Here is a 27,248-nt window from a genome sequence, read left to right as displayed (position 1 = left end):
AACAGGTGTAGTAGACCTTACAGTGAAATGCTGAATACAACAGGTGTAGTAGACCCAGTGAAATGCTAACCAACAGGTGTAGACCTTACAGTGAAATGCTGAATACAACAGGTAACCAACAGTGTAGACCTTACAGTGAAATGCTGAATACAACAGGTGTAGTAACCACAGTGAAATGCTGAATACAACAGGTGAAGTAGACCTTACAGTGAAATGCTGAATACAACAATGTAGACCTTACAGTGAAATGCTGAATACAACGGTGTAACCAACTGTGTAGACCTTACAGTGAAATGCTGAATACAACAGGTGTGTAGACCTTACAGTGAAATGCTGAATACAACAGGTGTGTAGACCTTACAGTGAAATGCTGAATACAACAGGTGTAGTAGACCTTACAGTGAAATGCAGGTGTAGTAGACTTACAGTGAAATGCTGCCCCTAACCAACAATGTAGACTTTACAGTGAAATGCTTACTGAAATGCCCCTAACCAACAGGTGTAGTAGACCTTACAGTGAAATGCTGAATACTAACAGGTGTGTAGACTTTACAGTGAAATGCTGAATACAACCAGGTGTAGTAGACTTTACAGTGAAATGCTGAATACAACAACAATGTAGACCTTACAGTGAAATGCTGAATACAACAGGTGTGTAGACCTTACAGTGAAATGCTGAATACAACCAGGTGTGTAGACCTTACAGTGAAATGCTGAATACTAACAGGTGTAGTAGACCTTACAGTGAAATGCTGAATACAACAGGTGTAGTAGACCTTACAGTGAAACCAACAACAGGTGTGTAGACCTTACAGTGAAATGCTGAATACAACAGGTGTAGTAGACCCAGTGAAACTGAATACAATGTAGACCTTACAGTGAAATGCTGAATACAACAGGTGTAGTAGACCAACAGTGAAATGCTTTACAGTGAAATGCTTAATACACTAACAACAATGTAGACTTTACAGTGAAATGCTGAATAACAACAGGTGTGTAGACCTTACAGTGAAATGCTGAATACAACAGGTGTAGTAGACCAACAGTGAAATGACTTTACAGTGAAATGACCTTACAGTGAAATGCCCCTGAACCAACATGTAGACTTTACAGTGAAATGCTTACTTACACGAATAACCAACAATGTAGACCTTTACAGTGAAATGCTGAATACAACAGGTGTAGTAGACCAACAGTGAAAGACTGAATACAACAGGTGTGTAGACCTTACAGTGAAATGCTGAATACAACAATGTAGACCTTACAGTGAAATGCTGAATACAACAGGTGTAGTAGACCCCTAACCAACAATGTAGACCTTACAGTGAAATGCTGAATACAACAGGTGTAGTAACCAACAGTGAAATGCTGAATACAACAGTGAAATAGACCTTACAGTGAAATGCCCCCTGAATACAACAGGTGTGTAGACCTTACAGTGAAATGCTGAATACAACAGGTGTAACCAACAATGTAGACTTACAGTGAAATGCTTACTGAACGCCCTAACCAACAGGTGTAGTAGACCTTACAGTGAAATGCTGAATACAACAGGTGTATGTAGACCTTACAGTGAAATGCTGAATACAACAGGTGTAGTAGACCTTACAGTGAAATGCTGAAACAACAGGTGTAGTAGACCTTACAGTGAAATGCTGAATACAACCAGGTGTGTAGACCTTACAGTGAAATGCTGAATACAACAGGTGTAGTAGACCTTACAGTGAAATGCTGAATACAACAGGTGTAGTAACCACAGTGAAATGCTGAATACAACAGGTGAAGTAGACCTTACAGTGAAATGCTGAATACAACAATGTAGACCTTACAGTGAAATGCTGAATACAACAGGTGTAGTAGACCCAGTGAAACCAACAACAGGTGTGTAGACCTTACAGTGAAATGCTGAATACAACAGGTGTAGTAGACCTTACAGTGAAATGCTGAATAACAACAATGTAGACCTTACAGTGAAATGCTTAATACGCCCCAACAGGTGTAGAAACCAACAATGTAGACAACAGTGAAATGACCTTACAGTGAAATGCTGAATACAACAGGTGTAGTAGACCTTACAGTGAAATGCTGAATACAACAGGTGTAGTAGACCTTACAGTGAAATGCTGAATAACAACAGGTGTAGTAGACCTTACAGTGAAATGCTGAATACAACAGGTGTAGTAGACCTTACAGTGAAATGCTGAATACAACAGGTGTGTAGACCTTACAGTGAAATGCTGAATACAACAGGTGTGTAGACCTTACAGTGAAATGCTGAATACAACCAACAATGTAGACCTTACAGTGAAATGCTGAATACACAGGTGTAACCAACCTTACAGTGAAATGCTGAATACAACAGGTGTAGTAGACCTACAGTGAAATGCTGAATACAACAGGTGTAGTAGACCTTACAGTGAAATGCTGAACGCCCCAACAGGTGTAGACCTTACAGTGAAATGCTGAATACAACAGGTGTAACCAACAATGTAGACCTTACAGTGAAATGCTGAATAACAGGTGTAGTAACCAACAATGTAGACTTTACAGACCTACAGTGAAATGCTGAATACAACAGGTGTAGTAGACCTTACAGTGAAATGCTGAATACTAACAGGTGTGTAGACCTTACAGTGAAATGCTGAATACAACAGGTGTAGTAGACCTTACAGTGAAATGCTGAATACAACAGGTGTTTAGACCAAGTGAAATGCTGAATACAACAGGTGTAACCAACAATGTAGACCTTACAGTGAAATGCTGAATACAACAGGTGTAGTAGACCTTACAGTGAAATGCTGAATACAACAGGTGTAGTAGACCTTACAGTGAAATGCTGAATACAACAGGTGTAGACCTTACAGTGAAATGCTGAATAACAACAGGTGTAGACCTTACAGTGAAATGCTGAATACACGCCCCTTACAGTGAAATGCTGAATACAACAGGTGTAGTAGACCTTACAGTGAAATGCTGAATACAACAGGTGTAGTAGACCTTACAGTGAAATGCTACTTAATACAACAGGTGTAGTAGACCTTACAGTGAAATGCTGAATACAACCAGGTGTGTAGACCTTACAGTGAAATGCTGAATACAACAGGTGTAGTAGACCTTACAGTGAAATGCTGAATACACCTTACCCTAACCAAGGTGTAGACCTTACAGTGAAATGCTGAATACAACAGGTGTAGTAGACCTTACAGTGAAATGCTGAATACAACAGGTGTAACCAACAATGTAGACCTTACAGTGAAATGCTGAATACAACAGGTGTAGTAGACCTTACAGTGAAATGCTGAATACAACAATGTAGACCTTACAGTGAAATGCTGAATACAACAGGTGTAGTAGACCAACAGTGAAATGCTGAATACAACAGTGTAGTAGACCTTACAGTGAAATGCTGAATACAACAGGTGTAGTAGACCTTTACAGTGAAATGCTGAATACAACGTGTAGTAGACCTAATGCTGAAACAAATGAACAGTGTAGACCTTACAGTGAAATGCTGAATACAACAGGTGTAGTAGACCTTACAGTGAAATGCTGAATACAACAGGTGTGTAGACCTTACAGTGAAATGCTGAATACAACAGGTGTAGTAGACCTTACAGTGAAATGCTGAATACAACAGTGAAGTAGACCTTACAGTGAAATGCTGAATACAACAGGTGTAGTAGACCTTACAGTGAAATGCTGAATACAACAGGTGTAGTAGACCTTACAGTGAAATGCTGAATACAACAGGTGTAGTAGACCTTACAGTGAAATGCTGAATACAACAGGTGTAGTAGACCTTACAGTGAAATGCTGAATACAACATTTGTAGACCTTACAGTGAAATGCTGAATACAACAGGTGTAGTAGACCTTACAGTGAAATGCTGAATACAACAGGTGTAGTAGACCTTACAGTGAAATGCTGAATACAACAGGTGTAGTAGACCTTACAGTGAAATGCTGAATACAACAGGTGTAGTAGACCTTACAGTGAAATGCTGAATACAATAGGTGTAGTAGACCTTACAGTGAAATGCTACAACAGGTGTAGTAGACCTTACAGTGAAATGCTGAATACAACAGGTGTAGTAGACCTTACAGTGAAATGCTGAATACAACAGGTGTAGTAGACCTTACAGTGAAATGCTGAATACAACAGGTGTAGTAGACCTTACAGTGAAATGCTGAATACAACAGGTGTGTAGACCTTACAGTGAAATGCTGAATACAACAGGTGTAGTAGACCTTACAGTGAAATGCTGAATACAACAGGTGTAGTAGACCTTACAGTGAAATGCTGAATACAACAGGTGTAGTAGACCTTACAGTGAAATGCTGAATACAACAGGTGTAGTAGACCTTACAGTGAAATGCTGAATACAACAGGTGTAGTAGACCTTACAGTGAAATGCTGAATACAACAGGTGTAGTAGACCTTACAGTGAAATGCTGAATACAACAGGTGTAGTAGACCTTACAGTGAAATGCTGAATACAACAGGTGTAGTAGACCTTACAGTGAAATGCTGAATACAACAGGTGTAGTAGACCTTACAGTGAAATGCTGAATACAACAGGTGTAGTAGACCTTACAGTGAAATGCTGAATACAACAGGTGAGTAGACCTCACAGTGTAGACCTTACAACAGTGAAATGCTGAAAATGCTGAATACAACAGGTGTAGTAGACCTTACAGTGAAATGCTGAATACAACAGGTGTAGTAGACCACAGTGAAATGCTGAATACAACAGGTGTAGTAGACCTTACAGTGAAATGCTGAATACAACAGGTGTAGTAGACCTTACAGTGAAATGCTGAATACAACAGGTGTAGTAGACCTTACAGTGAAATGCTGAATACAACATGTAGACCTTACAGTGAAATGCTGAATACAACAGGTGTAGTAGACCTTACAGTGAAATGCTGAATACAACAGGTGTTGTAGACCTTACAGTGAAATGCTGAATACAACAGGTGTAGTAGACACAGTGAAATGCTGAATACAACAGGTGTAGTAGACCTTACAGTGAAATGCTGAATACAACAGGTGTAGTAGACCTTACAGTGAAATGCTGAATACAACAGGTGTAGTAGACCTTACAGTGAAATGCTGAATACAACAGGTGTGTAGACCTTACAGTGAAATGCTGAATGCTGAATACAACAGGTGTAGTAGACCAACAATGTAGAATACAACAGTGAAGACCTTACAGTGAAATGCTGAATACAACAGGTGTAGTAGACCTTACAGTGAAATGCTGAATACAACAGGTGTAGTAGACCTTACAGTGAAATGCTGAATACAACAGGTGTAGTAGACCTTACAGTGAAATGCTGAATACAACAGGTTGTAGACCTTACAGTGAAATGCTGAATACAACAGGTGTAGTAGACCTTACAGTGAAATGCTGAATACAACAGGTGTGTAGACCTTACAGTGAAATGCTGAATACAACTGTAAGACCACAGTGAAATGCTGAATACAACAGGTGTAGTAGACCTTACAGTGAAATGCTGAATACAACAGGTGTGTAGACCTTACAGTGAAATGCTGAATACAACAGGTGTAGTAGACCACAGTGAAATGCTGAATACAACAGTGAAATGACCTTACAGTGAAATGCTGAATACAACAGGTGTAGTAGACCTTACAGTGAAATGCTGAATACAACAGGTGTAGTAACCAACAGTGTAGACCTTACAGTGAAATGCTTACAGTGAAATGCTGAATACAGGTGTGTAGACCTTACAGTGAAATGCTGAATACAACAGGTGTAGTAGACCCCAGTGAAAACCAACAGTGTAGACCTTACAGTGAAATGCTGAATACAACATTAGTAGACCTTACAGTGAAATGCTGAATACAACAGGTGTAGTAGACCTTACAGTGAAATGCTGAATACAACAGGTGTGTAGACCTTACAGTGAAATGCTGAATACAACAGGTGTAGTAGACCTTACAGTGAAATGCTGAATACAACAGGTGTAGTAGACCTTACAGTGAAATGCTGAATACAACAGGTGTAGTAGACCTTACAGTGAAATGCTGAATACAACAGGTGTAGTAGACCTTACAGTGAAATGCTGAATACAACAGGTGTAGTAGACCTTACAGTGAAATGCTGAATACAACAGGTGTAGTAGACCTTACAGTGAAATGCTGAATACAACAGGTGTAGTAGACCTTACAGTGAAATGCTGAATACAACAGGTGTGTAGACCTTTACAGTGAAATGCTGAATACACGCCCCCTAACCAAAATGCAGAATACAACAGTGTAGTAGACCTTACAGTGAAATGCTGAATACAACATAGTAGACCTTACAGTGAAATGCTGAATACAACAGGTGTAGTAGACCTAACCAGTGAAATGCTGAATACAACAGGTGTAGTAGACCTTACAGTGAACGCCCTGAATACAACAGGTGTAGACCTTACAGTGAAATGCTGAATACACCAGGTGTAGTAGACCTTACAGTGAAATGCTGAATACAACAGGTGTAGACCTTACAGTGAAATGCTGAATACAACAGGTGCCCCTAACCAACAGTGAAATGCTGAATACAACAGGTGTAGTAGACCTTACAGTGCCCCTGAATACAACAGGTGTAGACCTTACAGTGAAATGCTTACAACTGAATAACCAACAGGTGTAGTAGACCTTACAGTGAAATGCTGAATACAACAGGTGTAGTAGACCTTACAGTGAAATGCTGAATACAACAGTGTAGACCTTACAGTGAAATGCTTGAATACAACGCCCCTAACCAACAGTGTAGACCTTACAGTGAAATGCTGACTTGATACGCCCCCTAACCAACAGTGTAGACCTTACAGTGAAATGCTGAATACAACAGGTGTAGTAGACCCTGAACCAACAGGTGTAGACCTTACAGTGAAATGCTGAATACAACAGGTGTGTAGACCTTACAGTGAAATGCTGAATAACCAACAGTGTAGACCTTACAGTGAAATGCTGAATACAACACGTAGTAACCAACAGTAGACTTTACAGTACAAATGTTACTTACAGTGCCCCTGAACCAACAGGTGTGTAGACCTTACAGTGAAATGCTGAATACAACAGGTGTAGTAACCAACAGTGAGACCTTACAACAGTGAAATGTAGACTTACACGTCCCTGAACCAACAGGTGTGTAGACCTTACAGTGAAATGCTTGAATAACGTAGACCCAGTGAAACCAACAGTGTAGACCTTACAGTGAAATGCTTACTTACACGCCCCTAACCAACAATGTAGACCTCACAGTGAAATGCTTACTTACACGCCCCCTAACCAACAATGCAGTTTAAAACATCAAAAATCAAATACAGATAAGAATAAGAAATAAATGTAACAAGTAATTAAAGAGCAGCAGTAAAATAACAACAGCGAGACTATATACAGGGTGGTACAGAGTCAATGTGCGGGGGCAACGGTTAGTTGAGGTAATATGTACATGTAGGTAGAGTTATTAAAGTGACTCTGCATAGATGATAACAGAGAGTAGCAGCAGTGTAAAAGAGGGGGGAGGGGGGGTCAATGCAAATATGTTATATGTTCAGGAGTCTTATGGCTTGGGGGTAGAAGCTGTTTAGAAGCCTCTTGGCTAGAAGCCTCTTGGACCTAGACTTGGCGCTCCCGTACCGCTTGCCGTGTGGTAGCAGAGAGAACAGTCTGTCTTGGTGTGCTTGGACCATGTTAGTTTGTTGGTGATGTGGACACCAAGGAACTTGAAGCTCTCAACCTGCTCCACTACAGCCTCTTCGATGAGAATGTGGGCGTGCTGGTTCCTCTTTTTCCTGTAGTACACAGTCATCTCCTTAGTCTTGATCACATTGAGGGAGAGGTTGTTGTCCTGGCACCACACGCCCAGGTCTCTGACCTCCTCCCTATAGGCTGTCTCGTCGTTGTCGATGATCAGGCCTACCACTGTTGTGTCATCGGCAAATTTAATGATGGAGTTGTGCCTGGCCATGCAGTCATGAGTGAACAGGGAGCACAGGAGGGGATTGAATAATTAAAAATAAAGGAATATACAAAAATACTAAATGTCATATTATGTCTATATACAGTGTTGTAATTATGTGCAAATAGTTCAAGTACAAAAGGGAAAATAAATCAACATAGATATGGGTTGTATTTACAATGGTGTTCGTTCTTCACTGGTTGCCCTTGTGGTAACAGGTCACATATCTTGCTGCTGTGGTGGCACACTGTGGTATTTCACGCAATAGATATGGGAGTTTATAAAAATTTGACTTGTTTTCCAATTCTTTGTGGGTCTTTGTAATCTGAGGGAAATATGTGTCTCTAATATGGTCATACATTTGACAGGAGGTTAGGAAGTGCAGCTCAGTTTCCAGCTCATTTTGTGGGCAGTGTGCACATAGCCTGTCTTCTCTTGAGAGCCAGGTCTGCCTACGGCGGCCTTTCTCAATAGCAAGGCTATGCTCACTGAGTCTGTACATAGTCAAAGATTTCCTTAATTTTGGGTCAGTTACAGTGGTCAGGTATTCTGCCACTGTGTACTCTTGGTTTAGGGCCAAATAGCATTCTAGTTTGCTCATTTCTTTTGTAAATGTTTTCCAATATGTCAAGTAATTAAATTTTTGTTTTCTCATGATTTGGTTGGGTCTAATTGTGTTGCTGTCCTGGGGCTCTGTGGTGTCTGTTTGTATTTGTGAACAGAGCCCCAGGACCAGCTTGCTTAGCGGACTCTTCTCCAGGTTCATCTCTCTGTAGGTGATGGCTTTGTTATGGAATGTTTGGGATTCGCTTCCTTTTAGGTGGTTGTAGAATTTAACACATTTTTTCTGGATTTTGATAATTAGCGGGTATCGGCCTAACTCTTCTCTGCATGCATTATTTAATGTTTTACGTTGTACACAGAGGATATTTTTTGCAGAATTCTGGAAGCAGAGTCTCAACAGTTGAATGCATTCAGTTGTACAACTGATTAGGTATCCCCCTTTCTCTTTCCAATTTGGTGTTTGTCCCATTTAGTGAATTCTTGGTTGGTGAGCGGAACCCTAGACCTCACAACCATTATTGACAATGGGTTTTATAACTGATTCCAGTATTTCTTGCCAGATCCTAATTGGTATGTTGAATTTTATGTTCCTTTTGATGGCATAGAATGCCCTTCTTGCCTTGTCTCTCAGATCGTTCACAGCTGTGTGGAAGTTACCTGTGGCGCTGATGTTTAGGCCAAGGTACTCTCTCTCTCTCTCTCTCTCTCTCTCTCTCTCTCTCTCGCTCTCGCTCTCGATCTGTTAGCATTAAGCAATTTGCTTTGTGGATAACAAAAGATTTTCAATGATTACCATTAGGCCCCAAAAATGTGCAGGCTTTATCTTGCTTATATGCAGCATCCAGGAGTCAAGCTGTGGGTATTTGGAAAGGGGGGAGAGAAGAGGAGAGAAGAGGAGAGGAGGAAAAGAGCAGCGGGTAGAGTAGGGGAGAGTAGAGGAGAGGAGAAGGAGAACAGAGGGGAGGGGAGAAGGAGAGCGGAGGGGAGTAACGGAGGGGAGTAGCGGAGGGGGGGGGGAGGGGAGAAGAAGAAGGAGAGCAGAGGGGAGAAGGGGAAGGAGAGGGAGAGGAGAAGACAAGAGAGGACAGGAGAAGGAGAGCAGAGGGGATGGGAGAGGGGAGGGAGTCCCCGCACCGGAACACCAATGTAGGGCCACTCGGTCAGAGTGGAGTAGAGAGTGGAGTAGAGAGCAGAGGGGATAGGGAGTAGAGAGGGGTGGGGAGAGGAGAGGAGAGGACAGGAGAAAGAGAGCAGAGGGGAGCGGGAGGGGAGTAGAGAGGGGAGTAGAGAGGGGGAGGGAAGGGAGAGGAGAGTAGAGAGGGGAGGGGGAGGGGACAGGAGAAGGAGAGCAGAGAGCAGGGGAGGGGAGGGAACAGGAGAAAGAGAACAGAGGAGAGGAGAGGAGAGGAGAGGAGAGGAGAGGAAAGAGAGAGGAGAGGACAGGAGACGGAGAGCAGAGCAGAGGGGAGAGGGAGAGGAAAAAGAGGGCAGAGGGGAGGGGAGGGGAGGGGAGGACAGGAGAAGGAAAGCAGAGGAGGGGAAAGGACAGGGGAGGGGAGGAGAGGAGAGGAGAGGAGAGGAGAGAGAGAGGGAGGGAGAGGAGAGGAGAGGAGAGAGGAGAGGAGAGGAGAGGAGAGGAGAGATATATGTCGGGAAAGCAGTCTAAAGCTCTGTTGGTGTTTTCTATATATCTATCAATCCCATACTAAAAATAACAAACACAAGCTGAATCCAGCTCAACTATTGCTATTTTGGGATGCTGTAAAGCTTTTCGGAGTCTTTGAACAAACAACTGTATACCGTGGAAAGATTTCTGAGCAGTTTGGGTGTTTGTTTGCTGTGTCTTTGTGATTATATAAAGCCACTTCACACCAACTCACAGACACGCGGGCATGCACACACACACACACACACACACACACACACACACACACACACACACACACAAACCCTCCCCTCTGCTCATCCTCTCTCTCTCTCTCTCTCTCTGAAGTGAGAACAGTGTGCAGAATTTTAATTGCACTTGAGAATTCAGTTTGTCTGGGTAATTGTATCTTTTGACCTGACCTGCACTGCATTGCAGATTCTTCAGATTCCGTTTCACCTCTCTTTGTTTCCCTCAGATCACAAGGTCCATCATAAAGCAGTTTCAGGAATGTTTCCCTCAGATCACAAGGTCCATCATAAAGCAGTCTCAGGAACGTTTCCCTCAGATCACAAGGTCCATCATAAAGCAGTTTCAGGAATGTTTCCCTCAGATCACAAGGTCCATCATAAAGCAGTCTCAGGAACGTTTCCCTCAGATCACAAGGTCCATCATAAAGCAGTCTCAGGAACGTTTCCCTCAGATCACAAGGTCCATCATAAAGCAGTCTCAGGAATGTTTCCCTCAGATCACAAGGTCCATCATAAAGCAGTCTCAGGAATGTTTCCCTCAGATCACAAGGTCCATCATAAAGCAGTCTCAGGAATGTTTCCCCGTGACTCTCGCTGCTGCATTTACAATGGATGCCCCCCCCCCAATGTGCTTGTTTCCTTGACCACCAGTTCCTTTCATTGTGGGGCTGAAATCTATCATAACCTATGGTTTTACCTAGGCTTCAGTGTCTCAGGCACCAGGCTACCGGGGTTGAGGTTAACCCACTTTAGGATGTAAGTAACCTTGTCCAAGCCATACCGACCCATAGTACCGACCCATAGTACCAGCCCATAGTACCGACCCATAGTACCGGCCCATAGTACCGGCCCATAGTACCGACCCATATTACCGACCCATAGTACCGACCCATATGGTCTCCTGTTTCTGGAGTGTGAATCAGCTTGATGTACACCACCTGGACAGGACACTAATCTCACAGGGCCTTTCCCCAATCAATTTTCCCCTGTGATGAACACTAAACAGGTTGTTTCTGACTTAACTGTTTTCAGAAATGTCCGTGGATTGTAATGTCATCCAAAATGCTATAGCTTATTTGCAATGTCCCAAAATACATTCTGGATGATTGATGTTAATTGTTCAATTGTTAAATGTCCCTTTTAATAGTCCATGGGAGACAGGAATTATGCTTCTGCAGTCAGACCTGATGATGGCTGAGGTGTGTCCTCTTGGGTGTCCTGTGGCTGGTTCCTTTCTACAGCATCACTCCTTCCCCCTCTCTCTCTCTCTCTCTCTGTCTCTGTCTCTCTCTCTCTCTCTCTCTCTCTCTCTCTCTCTCTCTCTCTCTCTCTCTCTCTCTGTCTCTCTCTCTCTCTCTCTCTGTGTGTCTCTCTCTCTCACTCTCTCTCTCTCTCTGTCTCTCTCTCTCTCCCTCTCTCTCTGTGTTTCTCCCTCTCTCTGTGTCTCTCTCTCTCTCTCTGTGTCTCTCTCACTCTGTTTCTCTCTCTCTTTCAATATCTCTCTCTCTCTCGCTCTTCCTCTTTCTCTCTTTCTCTATATCTCTTACTCTCTCTCTCACTCTTTCTCTTTCTCTCTATATCTCTATATCTCTCTCTCTCTCGCTCTTTCTTTCTCTCTATATCTCTATATCTCTTTCTCTTCCTCTCTCTCTTCCTCTCTTCCTCTCTGTCTCTCTCTCTCTCCTCTCCTCTCTCTCTCTCTCTCTCTCTCTCTCTCTCTTCTCTCTCTCTCTCTCTCTCTCTCTTCCTCTCTCTCCCTCTCTTCCTCTCTCTATATCTCTTTCTCTTTCTCTCTCTCTCTATCCCTCTCTTCCTCTCTCTCCGATGAGCAACACATTATTGCTTCAAGGGACAAGTGAAATAGCTTCAGGCAGGATACAGAACACATCTTTTGTGCAGCAACAAATGATGTCAAAAAAAATAACCGCCAGTCTTCAATCCAAACCAGCCGTACGGTTAGGTCCTATCTGATAGGCCTTACAAGGCACAGAGTGTCTGGACACCGAAACTGCCTCCGCTCAGAAAGGAGCTATTATTAGCTACTTCCTCAGAACCATTTCAGACGGGTTGTCACCCTAAAAATGAACAAGAAGGAAATCCCCCACGCACACAAATGTTTAATTACCTTGTGCCAGTCATTGATCCACTTCCATAGAAAAATGAACACATGATGATCATTCTAACTGGTTGTTGTGTGGTTGTGCAGCAGGTCTCCATGGATAGGAAACACTGTCACCACCGATAAATCTACGATAATCGATCATTTCAATAAGCATTTTTCTACGGCTGGCCATGCTTTCCACTCGGCTATTACCCCGGCCAACATCTCAGCACCCCCTGCAGCAACCTGCCAACCCCCCCTCTCCTTCACCCAAATCCAGACAGCTGATGTTCTGAAAGAGCTGCAAAATCTGGATCCCTACAAATCACCTGGGCTAGACAATCTGGACCCTCTCTTTCTAAAATGATCCGCCGAAATGACGAGCCTATTCAACCTTTCTTTTGTAGAAAGCTGCCGCTGTCATCCCGCTCTTCAAAGACACTCTAGACCAAACTGTTACAGACCTATATCCATCCTGCCCTGCCTCTAGACCCAAACTGTTACAGACCTATATCCATCCTGCCCTGCCTCTAGACCCAAACTGTTACAGACCTATATCCATCCTGCCCTGCCTCTAGACCCAAACTGTTACAGACCTATATCCATCCTGCCCTGCCTCTAGACCCAAACTGTTACAGACCTATATCCATCCTGCCCTGCCTCTAGACCCAAACTGTTACAGACCTATATCCATCCTGCCCTGCCTCTAGACCCAAACTGTTACAGACCTATATCCATCCTGCCCTGCCTCTAGACCCAAACTGTTACAGACCTATATCCATCCTGCCCTGCCTCTAGACCCAAACTGTTACAGACCTATATCCATCCTGCCCTGCCTCTAGACCCAAACTGTTACAGACCTATATCCATCCTGCCCTGCCTCTAGACCCAAACTGTTACAGACCTATATCCATCCTGCCCTGCCTCTAGACCCAAACTGTTACAGACCTATATCCATCCTGCCCTGCCTCTAGACCCAAACTGTTACAGACCTATATCCATCCTGCCCTGCCTCTAGACCCAAACTGTTACAGACCTATATCCATCCTACCCTGCCTCTAGACCCAAACTGTTACAGACCTATATCCATCCTACCCTGCCTTTCTAAAGTCTTCGAAAGCCACTGACCATTTCGAATCCCACCGTACCTTCTCCACTATGCAATCTGGATTCCGAGCTGGTCATGGGTGCACATCAGCCATGCTCAAGGTCCTAAACAATATCATAACCGCCATCGATAAAAGACAGTAATGTGCAGCCGTCTTCATCGACCTGGCCAAGACTTTTGACTCTGTCAGTCACCAAATTCTTATTGGCAGACTCAACAGCCTTGGTTTCTCAAATGACTGCCTCGCCTGGTTCACTACTTCACTACTGGTTCACTAAACTACTTCTCAGACAGAGTTCAGTGTGTCAAATCGGAGGGCCTGTTGTCCGGACTTCTGGTAATCTCTATGGGGGTGCAACATGGTTCAATTCTTGGGCCGACTCCTTTCTCTGTATATATCAATGATGTCGCGCTTGCTGCTGGGGATTCTCCGATCCACCTCTACGCAGATGACACCATTCTGTATATCTCTGGCCCTTCTTTGGACACTATGCTAACAAACCTCTAAATGAGCTTCAACGCCACAAGGCACTCCTTCCGTGGCCTCCAGCCGCTTTTAAATGCTAGTAAAACTAAATGCATGCTCTTCAACCGATTTCTGCCCGCACCCTCCCGCTCGACTAGCATCATTACTCTGGACGGTTCTGACCTAGAATATGTGGACAACAACAAATACCAAGGTGTCTGGTTAGACTGTAAAATCTCCTTCCAGACTCACATTAAGCATCTCCAATCCAAAATTAAATCTAGAATCGGCTTCTTATTTCGCAACAGAGCCTTCACTCATGCCGCCAAACATACCCTCGTAAAACTGACTATCCTACTGATCCTTGACTTTGACGATGTAATTTACAAAATAGCCCCCAATACACTACTCAGCAAACTGGATGTAGTCTATCACAATGACATCCGTTTTATCACCGAAGCCCCATATACTACCCACCACTGCAACCTGTATGCTCTCGTTGGCTGGCCCTCACTACATATCCGTCGCCAAACCCACTGGCTCCAGGTCATCTATGAGACTTGGCTTGACAAAGCCCTACCTTATCTCAGCTCACTGGTCACCATAGCAGCACCTGCCCGTAGCACGCACTCCAGCAGTTATATCTCACTGGTCATCCCCAAAGCCAACACTTACTTTGGCCGCCTTTCCTTCCAGTTCTCTGCTGCCAATGACTGGAACGAATTGCAAACATCTCTGAAGCTGGAGTCTTATGTCTCCATCTCTAACTTTAGGCATCAGCTGTCAGATCAGCTTACAATCACTGTACCTGTACACAACCCATCTGTAAATAGCACACCCAACTACCTCATCCCCATATTATTACTTACCCTCTTGCTCTTTGGCACCCCAGTATCTCTACTTGCACATCATCATCTGCACATCTATCACTCCAGTATTAATGCTAAATTGTCATTATTTCGCCTCTATGGCCTATTAATTGCCTTAACTCCCTAATATTCTACATTTGCACACACTGTACATAGATTTTTATATTTGTATTTTCTTTTGTGTTATTGACTGTACGTTTGTTTATGTGTAACTCTGTGTTGTTGTTTTTGTCACACTGCTTTGCTTTATCTTGGCCAGCTCGCAGTTGGTTAAATAAAGGTGAAATAAAAAAATACAAAGTATTCTATCTCTGAAGCAGTGTTACTGTAGTTGCTTCACAGGCTAATCTATCAATGTATTGTACTCTATTCTATTTTATAATCTGGGTGGTTCGAGCCCCAGTCCCGACACACACACCGGCTGAAGCCAGGGCATGGGCAGGTTGAAGCCAATACTGATGCTACCTGGCTGGCTGGGAGGGCCCTGATTAAAGACTACAGTATAATGATGCTACCTGGCTGTCTGTGAGGGCCCTGATTAAAGACTACAGTATAATGATGCTACCTGGCTGTCTATGAGGGCCCTGATTAAAGACTACAGTATAATGCTGCTACCAGGCTGTCTGTGAGGGCCCTGATTAAAGACTACAGTATAATGCTGCTACCAGGCTGTCTGTGAGGGCCCTGATTAAAGACTACAGTATAATGCTGCTACCTGGCTGTCTGTGAGGGCCCTGATTAAAGACTACAGTATAATGCTGCTACCTGGCTGTCTGTGAGGGCCCTGAATAAAGACTACAGTATACTGCTGCTACCTGGCTGTCTGTGATGGCCCTGATTAAAGACTACAGTATAATGCTGCTACCTGGCTGTCTGTGAGGGCCCTGATTAAAGACTACAGTATAATGCTGCTACCTGGCTGTCTGTGAGGGCCCTGATTAAAGACTACAGTATACTGCTGCTACCTGGCTGTCTGTGATGGCCCTGATTAAAGACTACAGTATAATGCTGCTACCTGGCTGTCTGTGAGGGCCCTGATTAAAGACTACAGTATAATTCTGCTACCTGTGAGGTCACACACACAGAAGCGGACTAACACACACACACACACACACACACACACACACACACACACACACACACACACACACACACACACACACACACACACACACACACACACACACACACACACACACACAGCTCGCTATCTCTTCCACCCTCTTCTTCTCCCCTTTGCTCATGCTCTCTCAGATCCCATGCTTCTTAGAGCCACCTTGTCCCTGACCCCTCTGTTGTCTGAGCAGTAATGCGAGGATGGGATTTAAAAATAATCTAACACACCCCTGGCTCTTTTCATCTCCTTCTCCTGCCTTCCCTGTCTTGGGGTCCTCAGCCTCACAGCACAGGGCTGGCTTTAATTAAACTGCCTGTCACCCCATATCACGCCGTGCGGATCAGTCCTGACCAGGGACCTGGCTCAGGGGAGAGAAGACCGGCGGCAGCAGACGGAAATGACTTCAGACACCAAGTACAGGGAGAGTAAGAGTCACATCCAAGATACTGCTCCCTCCTTTATACCATCTCAGCAGCATTCATCCCATTAGGCTACTGTAGCTGGGGATCTGTCTCACTATTAATAGGCACTTCCTGAGTCCTGAGTGACTGGTATTCACTGCCAACAATGTGTACACACACACACACACACACCCACACACTCGCACTCGCACTCGCACACACACACACACACACACACACACACACACACACACACACACACACACACACACACACACACATCTCTTCAAGTCAATCCATGCACTTGTTTTTCAGAGCAGTCAGTCAGTTTAATGTGCAGTATTTCATTTGCTCGGAGAGATGTGGACTGAAGTTGTGCGGGGTCAAAAGCTCCTCACTCAAATAAGTTGTTTTTCTCTCCCCTGATGTGCCAACCCCCCCACACACACACACACACACACACACGCACATATACACACATATACACACTCACACAGTGAGAGAGAGTTATGAGGAAGGGCAGTTTGATGGGAGTTCTTGTCTCAGATGCATTGTTCCTGGCGTGGGAGCAAGAGAGTGTACCGGTTATGTTTTTTAATGGAGGCAGCAACTGATTTATTCACAATATGACACTGCTAATATCATCATAACATCTAGTAGCAGGGGGGGGGCTTTAAATAAATCAGACTGTTTCATACACCACCCTCTGCAAAATGCATTGTATTAAAATATCTGTTTTTACTGTCTATTGTTCCATTAACTCTGCATTTGATGGTTGTGGTTCAGTGTCGGAGCCCAGAACCACCGATTCCAGGCCAATGTAGTTGAGCTCCGAGCAGCAGAGTAAATAATACTACTCAAGGAATGTATTTGAGTCAGTCCAAATCCCAGATTTCCATCTGAGCCCTCTAGATTGTTTCACATCTATGGTAATCAGGCACAAAATGCAAGGCAGGAAGCAGAACAGCGAAAGCTGCGTTTCATGTGATTCGCAGGCAGGAAATGTCCATGGTGGTGAACTAGTATGTAAATGAATGTGATGTTATATATGAACTGAAAAAGACACGTAACATGTCATATAGATGATAGATATCGACATTGTGACATTTATTTTACCCCGGACATAGAATGCTGTTGTCACAAGCACCTTCCAATGGTGTTGTTTTGTTCTCTCTGTTTTGTTCTGTCCTCCATTTCTTCACTCTCTCCATCCTGTAGCCGAGTGCGGTTCGTCAGTCATAGACAATGAGGGGATCATGTTGTCGCCAAACTACCCGATGAACTACGAGAACAACCATGAGTGCATCTACAGCATCCAGGTGCAGGCTGGGAAGGGAATCAACATCTCTGCCAGGACCTTCCATCTGGCCCAGGGGGACATTCTCAAGGTACTGGTCTCTGTCTCTCTCTCTCTCTCTCTCTCTCTGTCTCTCTCTCTCTCTCTGTCTCTCTCTCTCTATGTCTCTCGCTGTTTCTCTCTCTGTGTCTCTCTGTGTCTCTCTGTGTCTCTCTCTGCCTCTCTCTCTCTCTCTCTCTCTCTGTGTCGCTCTCTCTCTCTGTGTATCTCTGTCTCTCTCTCTGTGTCTCTCTCTCTCTGTCTCTCTCTCAATTCCATTCAATTCAATTCAAGGGGCTTTTTTGGCATGGGAAACATGTGTTAACATTGCCAAAGCAAGTGAGGTAGATAATATACAAAAGTGAAATAAACAATAAAAATGAACAGTAAACATTACACATACAGAAGTTTCAAAACAATAAAGACATGTCATATTATGTATATTTACAGTGTTGCAATGATGTACAACGTTTTTACAATGGTGTCTCTCTCTCTCTCTCTCTCTCTCTCTCCCACTCTCTCTGTGTCTCTCTCTATATCTCTCGCTCTCTCTGTCTCTCACTCTCTCTGTGTCTCTCTCTATTTCCCTCGCTCTGTCTCTCTCTGTGTGTTTCTCTTTCTCTGTCTCTTTCTCTCTGTCTCTTTCTGTCTCTCTCTCTCTGTGTCTCTCTCTGTGTCTCTCTCTGTCTCTCTCTGTCTCTCTCTATGTGTCTCTCTGTCTCTCTCTATGTGTATCTATGTGTCTCTCTGTGTCTCTGTGTATCTCTCTGTCTCTCTATGTGTCTCTCTCTCTCTCTCTCTCTGTCTCTCTCCCTCTCTCTCTCTCTCTCTCTCTGTCTCTCTCTCTCTCTATTTCTCTCGCTCTCTCTGTCTCTCACTCTCTCTGTGTCTCTCTCTATTTCCCTCGCTCTGTCTCTCTCTGTGTTTCTCTCTCTCTGTCTCTTTCTCTCTGTGTCTCTTTCTGTCTCTCTCTCCGTGTCTCTCTCTGTCTCTCTCTGTGTCTCTCTCTGTCTCTCTCTGTCTCTCTCTGTCTCTCTCTATGTGTCTCTCTCTGTCTCTCTATGTGTCTCTCTCTGTGTCTCTCTCTGTCTCTCTATGTGTCTCTCTATGTCTCTCTCTCTCTCTCTCTCTCTCTCTCTCTCTCTCTCTCTCGCTCTCTCACTCTCTCTGTGTCTCTCTCTATTTCCCTCGCTCTGTCTCTCTCTGTATTTCTCTCTCTCTGTCTCTTTCTCTCTGTCTCTTTCTGTCTCTCTCTCTGTGTCTCTCTCTGTCTCTCTCTGTGGCTCTCTCTGTCTCTGTGTCTCTCTCTGTCTCTTTCTATGTGTCTCTCTCTGTCTCTCTCTGTGTCTCTCTCTCTCTCTCTCTCTCTCTCTCTCTGTCTTGGAGTGTATGGCATGCCTGTGATGATCAATGACACTCAAGCATGTGGATTCTGTCCATGGTAGTGAGCCTTGCCCGAGACCAAAGGGCCCTTAGTGCTGGAGCCTATCTCCCGTTTCTGTAGCGTGAGGCAGCTTGATGTACATGTACCAGTACACCCGCTGGACAGGACGCAAATTTGGATTCTGACCATGGTACTTAAGAGACAAGTCTGCCAAAAAAAGTAGTCCTCCTTTAAATATTGTCAATAAGCAGTGCCATGGATTCTTAATCTCATCAATGGCTTTATGCAGGCTACTAATTAGCCTGTAATCTGAACTGAATATCACTGGCTATAGCTACGGCCACGTATGAAACAACAGAGTTCTCGATCCATGGGTTGATTTATTTAGACTAAGCCTCTTGTTAAGATAGAAGACCTGTCAGCCTATTGGTGTGGAGCAGTCAATGTAGTCAGACGCAACGCGTGTCTGGACACAGCCCTTTGTCGTGGTATATTGGCGATATTCAGTACCACAAACCCCCAAGGTGTCTTATTGCTATTATAAACTGGTTACCAACGTAATTAGAGCAGTACAAATACATGTTTTGTCACACCCGTGGCATATGGTCTGATATACCACAACGTTCAACCTATCAGTGTTCAGGGCTTGAACCACCCGGTTTATAATGACAAGATATCCAAATGCTAAAACATGATTGAAAAGTAGTTGACAAAAATACATTTATGTTGCAAAAACAAACTTACTTGGTCTATAGCAGTAGCAATAACTAGCAATAAATTGGCATAGTGTCAATGAAACAAGCCACACAGCTGAGCTTTGTATTAGCTGGCAGAGCTCTGTAACAATAGAATTACCTCAAGAGCAGCTCTCCTTGAATGAAGAATGGGCATCATTAACAAGGACCTACTCTCACCTGTCATAAACCATTAGCACCCTTTTAACAGGTAGCCTACATTCTCATTAGCTAGGCTATTACACACTTGACATTGCAGTGGCAAATTCTTAACAAAAAAAACAAAGCCATCATTTGCATGAACATAACATTTTAAAACATCCCCGAAATGGGAGAAACCAATTCAAGAGAGGCACGCAACCTGTGGCTTAAAAACCGTGAACATTACTGGCCCACGCTCATATAGGGAAGCCAGTTTACGGAGGTGGTAAGTAGAATGGGTTGACGATCCGGTGGACATTTGAACTACCATTGGCACTGTATTTAGAATGTATTGGCAGTTAGTTTATTGTAAGCCCATAGTGTGTACCTTACCCAAATGTACCTTCCCCAAATGTACCTTACCCAAATGTACCTTACGCAAATGTACCTTACCCAAATGTACCTTACCCAAATGTACCTTGCCCAAATCATAAACACTTTTTAAAAAAAAAAAAATATTTGTAGTGTATTTTTGCTAGTTATACAGTAGCTATATCGGTTTATGTAGTGTCTATGTAGCTATGTTGGTTTATGTAGTGTCTATGTAGCTATATCGGTTTATGTAGTGTCTATGTAGCTCTATCGGTTTATGTAATGTCTGTAGCTATATTGGTTTATGTAGTGTCTATGTAGCTATATCGGGCTTATGTATTGTCTATGTAGCTCTATTGATTTATGTAGTGTCTGTAGCTATATCGGTTTATGTACTGTCTATGTAGCTCTATCGGTTTATGTCATGTCTATGTAGCTATATTGGATTATGTAGTGTCTATGTAGCTATATCGGTTTATGTCTTTTCTATGTAGCTATATCGGATTATGTAGAGTCTATGTCACTCTATCAGATTATGTAGTGTCTATGTAGCTCTATCAGATTATGTAGTGACTATGTAGCTCTATCAGATTATGTAGTGACTATGTAGCTCTATGAGGTTATGTAGTGTCTATGTAGCTATATTGGATTATGTAGTGTCTATGTAGCTATATCGGTTTATGTCTTTTCTATGTAGCTATATCGGATTATGTAGAGTCTATGTCGCTCTATCAGATTATGTAGTGTCTATGTAGCTCTATCAGATTATGTAGTGACTATGTAGCTCTATCAGATTATGTAGTGACTATGTAGCTCTATCAGATTATGTAGTGACTATGTAGCTCTGAGGTTATGTAGTGTCTATGTAGCTCTATCGGATTATGCCATGTCTATGAAGCTCTATCTGTTTATGTAGAGTCTATCTAGCTCTATTGGATTATGTAGTGTCTATGTAGCTCTATGAGGTTATGTCATGTCTATGAAGCTCTTTCTGTTTATGTAGAGTCTATCTAGCTCTATTGGATTATGTAGTGTCTATGTAGCTCTATGAGGTTATGTCGTGTCTATGAAGTACTATCAGATTATGTAGTGTCTATGTAGCTCTATGAGGTTATGTAGTGTCTATGTAGCTCTATCAGATTATGTAGTGACTGTGTAGCTCTATCAGTTTATTTAGTGACTATGTAGCTCTATGAGGTTATGTAGTGTCTATGTAGCTCTATCGGATTATGCCATGTCTATGAAGCTCTATCTGTTTATGTAGAGTCTATGTAGCTCTATTCCATTATGTAGTGTCTATGTAGCTCTATGAGGTTATGTAGTGTCTGTAGCTATATCGGTTTATGTACTGTCTATGTAGCTATATTGGATTATGTAGTGTCTATGTAGCTATATCGGTTTATGTCTTTTCTATGTAGCTATATCGGATTATGTAGAGTCTATGTCGCTCTATCAGATTATGTAGTGTCTATGTAGCTCTATCAGATTATGTAGTGACTATGTAGCTCTATCAGATTATGTAGTGACTATGTAGCTCTATGAGGTTATGTAGTGTCTATGTAGCTATATTGGATTATGTAGTGTCTATGTAGCTATATCGGTTTATGTCTTTTCTATGTAGCTATATCGGATTATGTAGAGTCTATGTCGCTCTATCAGATTATGTAGTGTCTATGTAGCTCTATCAGATTATGTAGTGACTATGTAGCTCTATCAGATTATGTAGTGACTATGTAGCTCTATGAGGTTATGTAGTGTCTATGTAGCTCTATCGGATTATGCCATGTCTATGAAGCTCTATCTGTTTATGTAGAGTCTATCTAGCTCTATTGGATTATGTAGTGTCTATGTAGCTCTATGAGGTTATGTCATGTCTATGAAACTCTATCTGTTTATGTAGAGTCTATCTAGCTCTATTGGATTATGTAGTGTCTATGTAGCTCTATGAGGTTATGTCATGTCTATGAAGTACTATCAGATTATGTAGTGTCTATGTAGCTCTATGAGGTTATGTAGTGTCTATGTAGCTCTATCAGATTATGTAGTGACTGTGTAGCTCTATCAGTTTATTTAGTGACTATGTAGCTCTATGAGGTTATGTAGTGTCTATGTAGCTCTATCGGATCATGCCATGTCTATGAAGCTCTATCTGTTTATGTAGAGTCTATGTAGCTCTATTCCATTATGTAGTGTCTATGTAGCTCTATGAGGTTATGTAGTGTCTATGTAGCTCTATTGGATTATGTCATGTCTATGAAGCTCTATCTGTTTATTTAGAGTCTATGTAGCTCTATCTGTTTATGTAGTGTCTATGTAGCTCTATCGGATTACGTAGTGTCTATGTAGTTCTATCAGATTATGTAATGCCTATGTAGCTCTCTCTGTTTATTTAGAGTCTATGTAGCTCTATCAGTTTATGTAGTGTCTATGTAGCTCTATGAGGTTATGTCATGTCTATGAAGCTCTATCTGTTTATGTAGAGTCTATCTTGCTCTATTGGATTATGTAGTGTCTATGTAGCTCTATGAGGTTATGTCGTGTCTATGAAGTACTATCAGATTATGTAGTGTCTATGTAGCTCTATGGGGTTATGTAGTGTCTATGTAGCTCTATCAGATTATGTAGTGACTGTGTAGCTCTATCAGTTTATTTAGTGACTATGTAGCTCTATGAGGTTATGTAGTGTCTATGTAGCTCTATCGGATTATGCCATGTCTATGAAGCTCTATCTGTTTATGTAGAGTCTATGTAGCTCTATTCCATTATGTAGTGTCTATGTAGCTCTATGAGGTTATGTAGTGTCTATGTAGCTCTATTGGATTATGTCATGTCTATGAAGCTCTATCTGTTTATTTAGAGTCTATGTAGCTCTATCTGTTTATGTAGTGTCTATGTAGCTCAATTGTATTACGTAGTGTCTATGTAGCTCTATCAGATTATGTAATGCCTATGTAGCTCTATCAGTTTATTTAGAGTCTATGTAGCTCTATCTGTGTAATGCCTTAATGTAGGCTGTTGTCTTCTGTGTAATGTTGTTTGTAAATGTTGATGGTTTAATAGCGTCTTTAACTCAGTGATCTTTAATGCAAGACACATTTCTCTATAAGGCCTAATAAATTAACTAAAGTGAACTCTTATCTCCGCAGATCTATGATGGTAAAGACAGCACTGCTCATGTCCTGGGGGCGTTTACAGGCTCAGCCATGCTGGGTCTCACCCTCATCAGTACCTCAAACAACCTGTGGCTGGAGTTCTACTCTGACCCGGAGTCCACCGGAGAGGGCTTCAAGCTGGTCTACTCTAGTAAGTTCCCAACCAGTCTTCAAGCTGGTCATACTCCAATAAGTTACCAACCAGTCTTCAAGGTGGTCTGCTCTAGTAAGTTCCCAACCAGTCTTCAAGCTGGTCATACTCCAACCAGTCTTCAAGGTGGTCTGCCCTATTAAGTTACCAACCAGTCTTCAAGCTAGTTGTACTCTAGTACGTTTCCAACCAGTCTTCAAGGTGGTCTGCTCTAGTAAGTTACCAACCAGTCTTCAAGCTGGTCGTACTCTAGTAAGTTACCAACCAGTCTTCAAGCTGGTCGTACTCTAGTAAATTACCAACCAGTCTTCAAGCTGGTTGTACTCTAGTAAGGTACCAACTAGTCGTAGAGCTGGTCGTACTCTAGTAAATTACCAACCAGTCTTCAAGCTGGTCGTACTCTAGTAAGTTACCAACCAGTCTTCAAGCTGGTCGTACTCTAGTAAGTTACCAACCAGTCTTCAAGCTGGGCGTACTCTAGTAAGTTACCAACCAGTCTTCAAGTAAGTAAATTACCAACCAGTCTTCAAGCTGGTCGTACTCTAGTAAGTTACCAACCAGTCTTCAAGCTGGTCGTACTCTAGTAAGTTACCAACCAGTCTTCAAGCTGGTCGTACTCTAGTAAGTTACCAACCAGTCTTCATGCTGGTCGTACTCTAGTAAATTACCAACCAGTCTTCAAGCTGGTCGTACTCTAGTAAGTTACCAACCAGTCTTCAAGCTGGTCGTACTCTAGTAAGTTACCAACCAGTCTTCAAGCTGGTCGTACTCTAGTAAGTTACCAACCAGTCTTCATGCTGGTCGTACTCTAGTAAATTACCAACCAGTCTTCAAGCTGGTCGTAAATTACCAACCAGTCTTCAAGCTGGTCGTACTCTAGTAAGTTACCAACCAGTCTTCAAGTACTCTGGTACCAACCAGTCTTCTCTAGTAAATTACCAACCAGTCTTCAAGCTGGGTACCAACCAGTCTTCAACTACTCTAGTAAGTTACCAACCAGTCTTCAAGCTGGGCGTACTCTAGTAAGTTACCAACCAGTCTTCAAGCTGGTCACTCTAGTAAATTACCAACCAGTCTTCAAGCTGGTACTCTAGTAAGTTACCAACCAGTCTTCAAGCTGGTCGTACTCTAGTAAGTTACCAACCAGTCTTCAAGCTGTACTCTAGTAAGTTACCAACCAGTCTTCATGCTGGTCGTACTCTAGTAAATTACCAACCAGTCTTCAAGCTGGTCGTACTCTAGTAAGTTACCAACCAGTCTTCAAGCTGGTCGTACTCTAGTAAGTTACCAACCAGTCTTCAAGCTGGTCGTACTCTAGTAAGTTACCAACCAGTCTTCATGCTGGTCGTACTCTAGTAAATTACCAACCAGTCTTCAAGCTGGTCGTACTCTAGTAAATTACCAACCAGTCTTCAAGCTGGTCGTACTCTAGTAAGTTACCAACCAGTCTTCAAGCTGGTCGTACTCTAGTAAGTTACCAACCAGTCTTCATGCTGGTCGTACTCTAGTAAATTACCAACCAGTCTTCAACCAGTAAATTACCAACCAGTCTTCAAGCTGGTCGTACTCTAGTAAGTTACCAACCAGTCTTCAAGCTGGTCATACTCTAGTAAGTTACCAACCAGTCTTCAAGCTGCTGGTTACCAACCAGTCTTCATGCTGGTCGTACTCTAGTAAGTTACCAACCAGTCTTCAAGCTGGTCGTACTCTAGTAAGTTACCAACCAGTCTTCAAGCTGGTCGTACTCTAGTAAGTTACCAACCAGTCTTCATGCTGTAAATTACCAACCAGTCTTCGTACTCTAGTAAATTACCAACCAGTCTTCAGAGCTGTAAATTACCAACCAGTAAGCTGGTACTCTAGTAAATTACCAACCAGTCTTCAAGCTGGTCGTACTCTAGTAAGTTACCAACCAGTCTTCAAGCTGGTCGTAAATTACCAACCAGTCTTCAAGCTAGTAAGTTACCAACCAGTCTTCAAGCTGGTCGTACTCTAGTAAGTTACCAACCAGTCTTCATGCTGGTCGTACTCTAGTAAGTTACCAACCAGTCTTCATGCTGGTCGCAGTAAATTACCAACCAGTCTTAGTAAGTTACCAACCAGTCTTCAAGCTGGTCGTACTCTGTAAGTTACCAACCAGTCTTCAAGCTGGTCGTACTCTAGTAAGTTACCACCAGTCTTCAAGTACTCTAGTAAGTTACCAACCAGTCTTCATGCTGGTCGTACTCTAGTAAATTACCAACCAGTCTTCATGCTGGTCGTACTCTAGTAAATTACCAACCAGTCTTCAAGCTGGTCGTACTCTAGTAAGTTACCAACCAGTCTTCAAGCTGGTCGTACTCTAGTAAGTTACCAACCAGTCTTCAAGCTGGTCGTACTCTAGTAAGTTACCAACCAGTCTTCATGCTGGTCGTACTCTAGTAAATTACCAACCAGTCTTCAAGCTGGTCGTACTCTAGTAAGTTACCAACCAGTCTTCAAGCTGGTCGTACTCTAGTAAGTTACCAACCAGTCTTCATGCTGGTCGTACTCTAGTAAGTTACCAACCAGTCTTCAAGCTGGTCGTACTCTAGTAAGTTACCAACTAGTCGTAGAGCTGGTCGTACTCTAGTAAATTACCAACCAGTCTTCAAGCTGGTTGTACTCTAGTAAGATACCAACTAGTCGTGGAGCTGTGGTTCTGGAAACACTTGCTATAATAAGTCTATTTTTTTTTAAATATTTTAGTTAGTCCCACAAAATAAACATGATGTTGACTAATAATTACTGCACAAGAGTAAAAATAAACACACCATCTCAAAGACTAATGAATATTAATAATAATTATAATAACTTTAATTTACACTCAATTATAAGGTGTGTTTTCTGAACATTTGTAAATTGTTTGCTAATTGTAAAACATGAGTTGTAAATGATCTACTAATTGCTTATTATTGAAAGTTAATATAAAATGTTACCTTGGTTCTCAATGATCCAGACTGGGATAGGGGTCATCCTATGATTGATTACCCAGACACACTGATTTAGATAGGACCCTAATAAAAGGCTTGGAGAGGGAGTGAAACACGGTGAAAGTAGCTCGTCATATTATGTGTTATGAGATGTTATCTTTGTCATGATTCCGCATCATGTTGATATTTAGAAGGAATAGAGTAAAGGTGTTTGTTGTTCACTCTAGATTTACACTGAGTAGACAAAACATTAGGAACACCTAATTCACGTAATTGGAGTAAAATACTTAGTCTTCTACTTGCAGCTTATACATTTACGGACACAGTATCCATCCAGTCCATCCATCCAGAAACACTGAGTAGACAAAACATTAGGAACACCTGTTCTTTCCATGACACAGACTGACCAGGTGAATCCAGGTGAAAGCTGTGATCCCTTATGGAAGTCACTTGTTAAATCCACTTCAATCAGTGTAGATGAAGGGGAGGAGACATGGTTAAAGAAGGATTTTTAATCCTTGAGACAATTGCGA

The 27,248-nt window shown here is 42.6% G+C and overlaps 1 protein-coding gene across 1 annotated transcript in view; it reads left to right on the top strand.

Annotated features, from left to right (window-relative positions):
- The window catches only part of LOC115128828 (CUB and sushi domain-containing protein 3-like), a 997,580-nt gene that overhangs the window by 690,110 nt on the left and 280,222 nt on the right, over positions 1-27,248 (top strand). Inside the window, exons 22-23 of the mRNA XM_065018010.1 lie at positions 17,713-17,882; positions 23,608-23,764. Of these exons, the coding sequence (XP_064874082.1) occupies positions 17,713-17,882; positions 23,608-23,764 (327 nt within the window). The remainder of the gene's footprint in view (positions 1-17,712; positions 17,883-23,607; positions 23,765-27,248) is intronic.

This window comes from Oncorhynchus nerka, linkage group LG4 (genome assembly GCF_034236695.1).
Source record: "Oncorhynchus nerka isolate Pitt River linkage group LG4, Oner_Uvic_2.0, whole genome shotgun sequence".
Lineage (NCBI taxonomy): Eukaryota > Metazoa > Chordata > Actinopteri > Salmoniformes > Salmonidae > Oncorhynchus > Oncorhynchus nerka.
The sequence above is the reverse complement of the archived record's forward strand: the minus strand, read 5'-3'. Positions and strand labels throughout refer to the sequence as shown.